Below are 10,306 nucleotides of genomic sequence, written 5' to 3' on the forward strand. Positions count from 1 at the left end.
GATCCGAACCTAGCCCGGCCCGGCCCGACCACCTCTACTAGAGATAAGGAGAGTAAGAGCAAAGATTAAAAGCTAATACCATTGGGAACCATGCCTTTTAAAAGAATTTCAAAAATCAGATTTTTGGGAAAAGCATGACAGACAAGTTTTCTTGCTTTTCAAGACGATTGGCTTGCCATCCGTTAGATAGAAGATGGCCCTACCAACAACAGAAAAGCATCTTCGCAGGCCAATGTCTAATTCGTCAAGGCATGTGAAAGCTGTGGAAAGTTGCAATGAGATCTTATTCCAATAGAAACATTGTTCTACCAACCAAGTGCTCTTCAAGACTAGCTTTATCTATCCATGTTCGACCAACATCACTAAAAGAATACAAAAGGTCCTAAAAACACTTTGGCTAGGGCTAGCTGGGAAGCCCAGCCAACAACATCACAAATCTCAACTCTCATGGGTCTCCTTCTGATCGTTTCCACTGCTGGTGCGGGCTTCTTTGTTAGGCTTGGTAATGATTGCAACTGATCCTCTCTGCAAAGGCTCAGGAACTTAAGATGGCCATACTCAAAGTAAGAGAAATTCAATTTAAGCAGAATATATCCATTGAAATGGACTCTGAAATTCTCTCCAACATTCTCAACTGAGACTTCACTGTCCTTGGCATTTGAAGCATATTTTCTTAGAATTTATTTCAATTATTCAACTATTTTGTATGTGCCCATATTTCCTATTGTCTTAGGGAAGCTAATCAACCTACCTGCTATATTGATTAGCTAATTTCTCTTTTTTATGGTGAGAGTAATAACGGTATATATTTTTCTAAAATTTTAAGTTATTTTCTATTATTTTGGTTTCTTTTAACTAGTCTAAATATACCTTACCTACTGCTTTAATTGCTCTCCTTGTGATCTAACTTAGGTTGCACGTTTAATTGAGGGAAAGACATTTAATTGCAAGGAGATTTGTTAGTGCAATAATTACAAAAGACAAAGTAGGAAAAATAATTTTCTCATGCTTACCATCAGTCCATCACCAGTAACTTTTCCCACCTACCTAGCATTACGTCGTACATGGCAAAATGGGTCAGCAATAAAACCTCTATAAATTCTATTTAAACTATATTTTTAGCTCCCTTTCACTTCTCATGAGAAATAAAAATAATTTTCCTCTAAAATTAAGTCAATTTATTCGGTTATAATAACTAAATAATAATTTAATTTGTTTTGGTATACTAATTCACCATTCTCTTTACTCTTATTCTATACAACTTTTAACAATTAATTTAATAATAATTTAAAATTATTATTTTACCTCTAGATTAGATACTACCTAATCACTACCTATTTATATCCAATTAAAAATATTTTTTTATTTAATTTAAAATGTTACCGATTCCCAATACAAATTTACTATTCTTTATATTTTAATATTAATTTTATATCACATCAAATATAATTATTACTTTTTATACTAATATTCATTTAAATAATATAATAATTTATACTGGTATTAGTTTTTTTTATTATTAAAAATTAGGATTTTTTTTAGAATTGATTAAACGGGATATTGGAAATAAGGTACACATAACTTTTGCTAAAAAATTCAACCAAATATTAGTGGATAAGATACACTTCCAGGCTCCATATCTTGTAATGGATTTGCAAGTATTCTTCACTTTTCTTACAAATGTTCAAATATACACACATCTGATCTTTAGCTTCACAAATAGAAATTAAAACAAACGGAACCCAAAGAAGAAACGAATCAATGCGAAACTAATGTCTCAAAGCAATTAATTCCATCAAATTCTGGAGCAAACCGAGGCCTCGATAACTGCTGCTGCGAATTCTTCTTGCTCTCATCCAGCTGTCTCTTCTCTTGCTCTATTGAACTACTACTACTACTATTACTGGTCTTTCCATCAATCTCCTCGGCCTCCTTCCACTTCCCTAACCTCGATAGATTAATCCAAGAACTGGAGAGCTTATCCATAGATGGCTGAGGAGGACTTGATTGGTTTCTGGTGTACTCTTTGTCAGCTTGCGGAATAACTAAGAAGAAGGGTTGTGATGGATATTTATAGCGGAGGGGAATGACGCAAGAGATAGAGGCGATTCGAGACAAAGCTAGAGGATTCTTGGACTCTCTGCAAAGTAATAATAAAAAGTCTGAGGCGTGTGAGCAAGGAAGTGTAGAAGAATGTGGAAAGGTGTGGGCGGTCGCCCAGCGCGTACGCACGTAGCCGCCGAAGAAGTGTTTGGAATCAGCGACATGTCTCTCAAACACGGATTCCTACAAATAAAATGCTGAAAATATTCAGCGTTTCTACGTCCGAATTAGTCAGCGATTTAGTATAGATATAGAGTACATATAAATTTAATAATTTAGTCAGGGCCACACTAAAATAAACAACCCCCTTTTTCTTTGCATTCAAGGCAAATGCAAACGCTAATTTAATACGATTTTAGTGGTAGGAGAGATTCAGTCCTTTTGGGTAGTTGTGATGGGGTTGAAGGAATCAACTCCCTCCGGAGACTGGGAGTTAACTGGTTCGAATAGGTAATTAGGTTGGACTCGGATGGCTCATAGGAAGGAGTCAACTGTAACTTCAAACTCCAAAGAGTTGGGGCCATTGGCAATGTTTTGATCCCGTACCTAAAAAATCACTTTGGAGAGTGTCGGCAAGTTTAAGCTTCTTGCCCGAAATTTCTATGTTTAAGAAAATTACAACATGACATAACACCCATAAAGCTCTCGCGTTTTATAAAATCAAATTAAATCTCTAAAACTGCTTAACTACAAATAAGAACATAGATTTTCAACAAAATAGTATGAAATCAAGTCTCCAAAATCAAAAATAGTAGAGAAATTTATATATAACATCATGTCTTTTAGCTAAATTTATATTTACACCCTACATTTTTACTATTTACAAATCGAGCCCGATAATTTAAAGAATATATATAGAAAACATCCCGAATTAGATTTCAACTAACACCATAAGAATATTCCATTAATTAAAATTATTTTATTTCTAAAATATCTTAAATACCTAAAATGCCCTTAGGTTGATCTACGGGAGGAGAATGTGGCCACGACCCTCATCCACATCCTGAACCCTCGCCCCTCGTTGTCGTCCTCGAGCCTCGCCCCTCATCAACGTTCTCGAGCCTCGCTCATGTCCTCAAGGTTGACCCCTAATCTCAGCGGACCTGCCGCCAAGGGGTCAGCATCCTTGACGAGGGATCTTGCGCTCGGACGCTAGGTACTGACAAGGGAGGTTGGGATAATGAGGAGGGAGGAAGGAATGAGGAGGTAGGAGAGAATTAGGGGTGTAAACGAGCCGAGCTTGATCGAGCCTGGCTCCAATCAAGCTTGGATTGAAATTAATTTTGAGTCTATCTTTGTGACCAAGCTTGAATTAAAATAATTTCAATCCGAGCCAATTTCAAACTTGAGCCAATTTCGAGCTTAAACGAGCTGCTCAATTAGCAATTTCAAGCCTTATTAATTTCAAACCATTTTCAAACCTGAACAAGTTTGAAATAATTTAGGCTTGAATCAAGCTTGAAATAAAAATAATTCAACTATAAAGATATAAATATTACCAAAATATAAAATAATTGAGTTTTGACAGCGCTAGAGAGAATGAGACGGGAGGAGGGAGGAGGGAGGAGTGTTAGGTGGAGATGATAAGGAAGTAGGAGGGTTGGGTTGGGTTTAGTTGGTTAGTTGGTTTAGGTTGGGTTGGGTATTAGTTGGTTAATTGATTTGGATTGAGGGTATTTTTGTAATTTTTGTAGTATAGTTAATTTAACCAAAGGTTGAGTTAAATTTAACTAAAATCTAACGGCGGGATATTTTCTGGATATATTCTTTAAATTATAGGGCTCAATTTGTGAATAGTAAAATCATAGGATGTAAATGCAAATTTAGCTAAATGTCAGGTGTTATATGCAAATTTTTAAAAATAGAAAAATCTTATCTATAAATCGAATCCACTGGTCTAAATTTATTATTGTTTAATCTCAAAGAAATATTAAAGGAGTAAGATTAAGGGTTATTTAGGTTATACAAAAAATATTATTTAAAATTGATGGAATGTTATAATTTCGTTCTTTTCCATCTGAATGCTTGTTAAATTCAATTTAATTCGGGTGATACTTAATATTTTTTTTAATAGAGTGCGCAGAAAGGGTAAGCTTAATTTGGAGACTTATCAAAACATCAATTTCTAAACAAAATAGATCAAAATCAGATTTCATATGTTCCTGGGTGACAAAGTTCTCTCACTTGTTTGAGGTTGTTTGGAATGAGCACGCAACTTTTGCTGAGGCCTGGAATGGAAGGGGGATGGTATATCAGATACAAGAGGAGCTTGAGGAGCAACAATTGTTCCAGTTTTTACATGATCGGTAGGTCAATTACACTGGCAAAGACGATTATGGATGGCAGTTTGAAGCTAGTAGTATTTTAACTATGTGATCTTTGTATTATTTCTTAAATAATGGAGGTTGTATCTCTATAAACGTGTCGGGGTTGTGGAAGATCCAGATCCGTGGTTTGCTTTGTAATAATCGTATTCTTACCAAGTACTTATGAACGTAATACAAATAAAACAAGAAGGGCTGTGTTTGTAATATTGTCAAAGTAGGATGCCATTTGCGATTTCCTCTGGAAGTTTTGGGGATTTTTTCATTCGTTTCCTTCTACTCGAAGTAAGATCAAAGGGGGGAATTAATCTGCAATGAAGGACAAAATTTACTATAGAACTAAGTCGAAGTATACAAATTCAAGGTACCAGATCTCAAGAGAAAAGGAAGAATAAAAAGAAAAGTATACAGAGACTTCAACAAATTGTCAACTAAATTTAATGGGAAACGAGAGTCTCGAAGCAGTTGAGCCCATCAAACGCCGGCTCAAACCAAGCTTTCCCTCTCTGCTGCTGCTGTTGTTGCTGCTGCTTCTCCACGGGGGCGGATATCTTCTTCTCCTTATCGGCGCTGTTCCTCCCCTTATTCTGCTGCTTATTGGGGGCCCTGAAGATGGTATCCAACCATGGGGTGGAGACGGAGTAGATATCAGCAGGAGTGGAGCTAAGGATCGACATGGCCAAGAGCTTATCCATCTCTGTTAGATCGCAGTTGATTGTTGTAGGAGTAGTAGTAGAACGAGGTGGCTTTTAATTTCTTTGTCTTGAAGTAAAACAGGGAGGTTTGGGGGGATTATTTATAGGGGAAAGGGGGGGGGTGGAGGAAAGAATGAATAAATTGGACTATTGGAATCGGAATAAGCGTGACGCGGTGACGGATAGAAGATAGCTTCTCATTACCTTCCCTAGAAGGAGACGGAGACTGAGTCGGTGCGTGCACGCGTGGAAGTCGTGGTTGGCGAGTTTCCAGGTTTATGCTTGCGTGTAATATTACTCCACGGATTTCATCGTGCACTCTTTCCTTCTTAGGCGTAGACAAAATAATTAGAGAAATATAAGGGGCCGCTTGGTATTACGTAACACGTTTTTCTTTTTTTCTGAGGGAAATAATTAGTAACACGTGTATTAGATGAGAAATTAATATAAATAATAGACTTAATATTTTCCTTTTGTTCTAGTTAAGAGTAATGATTAGATACAAACCGATTATTTATTAAAAAAATTCTATTGATTAGTAAATCAAAAGATATAATAAATAATATAATTAATAATTTTTATTATTTATCCTTATAATTTCTCGTGAACAATCAATATATTTGATAACCTTTAAAAATAACAGACCCATGGGGAGAAATTTATAATTTAAATTTTTTAGTTTAAATAGGACTACATCTAATAATTTTAAAACAACTAAATTAAAAAAAATTTAAATAACAACACATACCAGTATTATTTTTTATTAATATTTGTCTTTGAGGATTTTATAATCGGACCGTTTACTCTTTATGTAATTTTCATATCACATTATTTTGACTAACCTTAATTATTTTTTATATAATTTTCACATAAAATCTAGACCTAATAGTAAAGTATTTTCTATAAATATTTAACAAAATGGTGAACTTGAATCGTAAATATTAAAACAATTATCTTAAATATCTCTCGAGTTTCCTTTTAATTTAATTTTATAATTATACTATTCAACCGTTAGATTAGGAGAGAAATTAGCTGTTAAGTAAATGTCAATATGTTGTGTGAGCCTATGTTAGCTCTTAAAAGGAATATTTCAAAAGATTTATAAACTAAAAGCTATTTTATATATTATGCTTTCATACATATATATATGTATAGAGGCAAGTTTTCTAAATACATGAAGCCACCCTAAGATTCATTCTGAACTCACACTGATATGTTTGTATCTCTTTTAAAAGTATAAAAGAAAGCAAGCTCATCTGGACTTAGATTAGCTTAAAGTTAGAATATTTTATTAAAATATAAGGTTAAATTTGCCACTGAAAGCTTTCATATCATAATTCAGCTACATTTTTCAGAGTATCATGATTGAATCTCTTTTATAAATACCATTTTGTTAGTTAAGTCTAACTAATTATGATTAAAACATAATTTTATTTAAAAAAAAGCTATTTTTCTTTGTATAAATTATTTAAAATAATCTAGAAGTTGTCCAAAATTATACCAAATAACAAAGTACAATGAAAATATCTCCTTTTGTGTAAGATAAAAATTGCGATAAATATTTTACTTTACATTCTAAATTTAAAAGAGGGAGGGTATTTTAGTCATATATATATATTTATAAATTTAAAATAATTTGTTAGGATTATTTATTAAGGACTAACTATAATAGTAATTTTAAAAAAGTGAAAATTTTTATACTGATAATTATGATATTTTAAAGAATATAATAGTCATTATGATATTTTATAAAATCCAGTGCCAATTATATAAAAAGAACCCTATATTTACCTTAAGTAGTTTGGCCTTTGGACGAAAATTAATTTGCTCCATGAATTTTTTTTTAATACACTAGACTTCGAACTGAATTGCAAGTATGAAATACAAACATCCTTAACAAAGATAGTGAAATAATTTTAATTCTCTTAAATAAATATGGATTGAGATAGAAATCTAAGGATGACTCAGTGATACAAACAAAAATAATTCAATGAGTTTAATAAGTGATACAGTTATAATTTAGTTAAAAGGTAGGTTTTACTGATACAACAAAAAGGTTCACAGTGGAACAATAATATTTGTCCAAACTATAGAAGGTAAAATGTGTTTAACTCTATAATATTAAATAGGGTTTTCATAAGATTTATGGTTTTATTTTATCATATTAAGTTTTAGGATAATTATACTAGGATTTTCTAAACTATTGACATGCATGCACCTCCTCATTTTTGATATGAACCGATCGTCCACTATCCGATCAAGCTCGGATGCAGAAAAGCAGTCCATACAGTCGGAGAAAAATAATCACAAAATATTCTACCAAAACTAGTGATGGTCGATTTGTAACTTCTTGATCTACGTTTTTGGTATTCATACCCTCTACAGATTCTAATTTAAAATGGGATAAAAATACTCAAAAGTGAGGGTAAAGGTGAAGGTGACGGGTAATAGTGATGATAGGGTGAGAGATAATACTGGTGATGAGATGGATTTCTCATGGTGTTGAGAGAATAAGGATGAGTTGGGAGAAGTTATCGATATCCCAAGGATGAGGGAGAACTTGATAGTCGAGGGGGATTAGAGGATACCAGCGTCAAGATGGCGCATGGCTAGGGCTTGAACGAAGAGGAAGAAGGATTAGGTTAGTGAGGAAGAGAAGGGATAGAAATCAATATTCATTCATAATAATTCTTTCAATTGCCATCCACATCTTAAGAAGCTAATCTAACAAGCCAAAATGACAAATAATAAACCTAGAAACAATGAATTCTCGCCGACTGCGTTCTTACGCATAATTTGCATTCATTATCGATGCAAACATATATAGGCGTTCGCATGCGAGTGTTCGAATGGGGTTGAGTGCATTCAAATGCACAAATTACGTTCTTTGTCGATACGAACACTTGCAGGTATACGCAAGGGGCGTTTGAGGTGTATCCATGCTCAAGACAATTCGGTGTGGTCCGAATCACATCAATTTTTTTTATTATTGACCTTAAATTATGAACGCATCTCATTTCTCTAAAGGTTAAAAAAATATCAAATAATTATATATTATTATTTAAGTTTATTTCCACTAAAATAAAAATAAAATAATCCATAGAGAGCTTAACATAGATAAAGTGACACTCACATGATATTTTTTTTATTTATAAATCAAGCTCTATAACTTAGCGAATATGTATAAAAAGCACTATACTGTTAAATATGTTAGTTAAACTTAATCAAAAATCTAAGTTAAACTAATTATACTAAAAAATTATGAAAATATTCTTAACTGAGTCATACTAAGGGTATTTTAGTCATGTTATAAATAAAAATATTTTAGTTATTTTAGAGATAAAATATCTTTGTTTCGAGGAATATTTTCATTATGTTAGTTCAAATATGACAAAATATGTTTTTTTTATATTCATTAAATCATAGAACTTAATTTGTAAATAATAAAAATATAGAGTGGAAATTACAATTTCTAGGGTATTGCATAAAAATTTCCCTACATTATAAAATAAAAAGAACGAGAAAGTTCATTTGAAAATAGGCAACCGCGCTAAGAAAATAAGGTCCATATATCTAAACTAGGAGTGAAGTTAGAGAGAGAACTTTCGAGTCATACGAAAGTTGTGGGGTTCCGCTGAATTCTGATACTTATCTTTCCCTTTGACCGACAAACGTGTCGAGAACGGAATGCATCATGCACCGTCGGAGAAATCTCGGCCGCTGGTCAAACATGGAGTTGGCGATGACGAGAAGCCAACTAACTACTAGAACTTTGGACTCAGTATTTGGGTTGACCAAAGTTGAGTGCTGAACTCGTCAAAGGGAAGTCGTCAGTTATTCTCCAAGTCCACAAATTTAATTTAGGAGCTTCCTTATCCATAGAAAGCACAACGACACAAATAGCCAAATGAGACGGGCGTCTTCCTTATCCGATGGGCGAATCCGGATCAATTTAAAACTAAAAAAAAAAATGCCTCATATTTGTTAAACAGATTGAAGTTAAATTAATCATATGTATAATTTCTAATGGAGAAGAAGCTCTTATAAATTAAATAAAGGTTTATTTACAGTAGCACTCTTTTGAACTATTAGAAAAATATATTGAAATAATCCTTTGACATTTAAAACGCTATAACTAAACCCCTTAAGGGAGTGTAACAGGAGCATGGTATTAATTTGTGTTTCTATTAGTTGTTATTAGAAGAAATATTGATTACCTATTTTACTCTTTGATGGGATGTGATTTGATTAGGAAAGAGAGTCAACAACTTTACTTTTATACTTTCTATTTTGTAATCTCATCTTTCTATTCTCGTCTTAGCATTCTGTCTCGCCTTTATGCCATATTCTACTATCATGGCCTCTGTGTCATCGTCGCCATTCTTATCTTTTCCTACATTACTTGAAGAACTAGTAGCTCTACCTCAAAGACAACGAGTCTCTTTTTATATACTGAAAGTATACTTTGACAACCGTGACACTTAATTCTTTTTAGTATAAATATCTTAGAGGAAGTGTAATATTTGTTGAATCTAATTTAAAAAAATTAATTTTAGTGCGAATATATGGTTTTGTCTCTGTTTTGGGGAATCGTTTGATTCCTTCTTCTATAGTGGTTGTAAAGGCATACTTGTTTTTCCCTTTGTGATCCTTGATATCCGAATCTAAGTTATAAAATTGGATTTTTAGTGTGATTATATTGTTGTTTTGTTTCTGTTTTAGAGAACCGATTTAAATTTTATACTGCGACTGTGGGCCAAAAAAATATTTTTTCTTCTTTCGTCGTTAGTCGTCTCTATTGTGTTTGACCTAATATGTAGATTTCACTTTTATAGTGGTTTTGTACTTTAAATTAGCAATAAAATATTTTGTATGTAATATTTATACTAATTAATTTCACCTCAAAATTAATGTCTTTTGCCTATTACAAATTGGTTATTTGTTATAGGGGAAAAGTAGTTCATGCCTCCAATGTCAATTATATTGGAGGAGATGTATCATATATCATAGTGGACCTTAATTTGATGTCCCATATGAAAGTATTTGATATTCTGAAAGAATTAAATTATATTGAATCTAAGGTGTATTACAAGTTGCCTTGTGTTGACTTGAATAGTAGTTCAAGGGATATTACTAATAACAATGATGAGCAACCCAGTGACAATAAATAGAAACCAGATTTAG

The 10,306-nt window shown here is 32.9% G+C and overlaps 1 protein-coding gene across 1 annotated transcript; it reads right to left on the reverse strand.

Moving 5' to 3' along the window:
* Window positions 1-1,625: 1,625 nt before the first annotated feature.
* LOC140770608 (uncharacterized) lies at window positions 1,626-5,228 on the reverse strand. The gene is made up of 2 exons (XM_073111862.1): window positions 4,871-5,228; window positions 1,626-2,286 (listed from the first exon to the last, which is right to left on the reverse strand). Exons 1-2 carry the CDS (start codon window positions 5,120-5,122, stop codon window positions 1,759-1,761), a joined length of 780 nt encoding a protein of 259 aa, XP_072967963.1. The 5' UTR covers window positions 5,123-5,228; the 3' UTR covers window positions 1,626-1,758.
* Between the last annotated feature and the right edge of the window lie 5,078 nt (window positions 5,229-10,306).

Source organism: Typha angustifolia, chromosome 11 (assembly GCF_048772165.1).
Source record: "Typha angustifolia cultivar Huaian chromosome 11, ASM4877216v1, whole genome shotgun sequence".
Lineage (NCBI taxonomy): Eukaryota > Viridiplantae > Streptophyta > Magnoliopsida > Poales > Typhaceae > Typha > Typha angustifolia.

Coding starts and splice junctions, on each gene's coding strand:
- LOC140770608 (XM_073111862.1), bottom strand. CDS start 5,122: ATGGATAAGCTCTTGGCCATGTCGATCCTTAGCTCCACTCCTGCTGAT. Junction 2,287..4,870: donor GCTTCGAGACTCTCGTTTCC/CATTAAATTTAG, acceptor TTTTATTTGTAG/GAATCCGTGTTTGAGAGACA.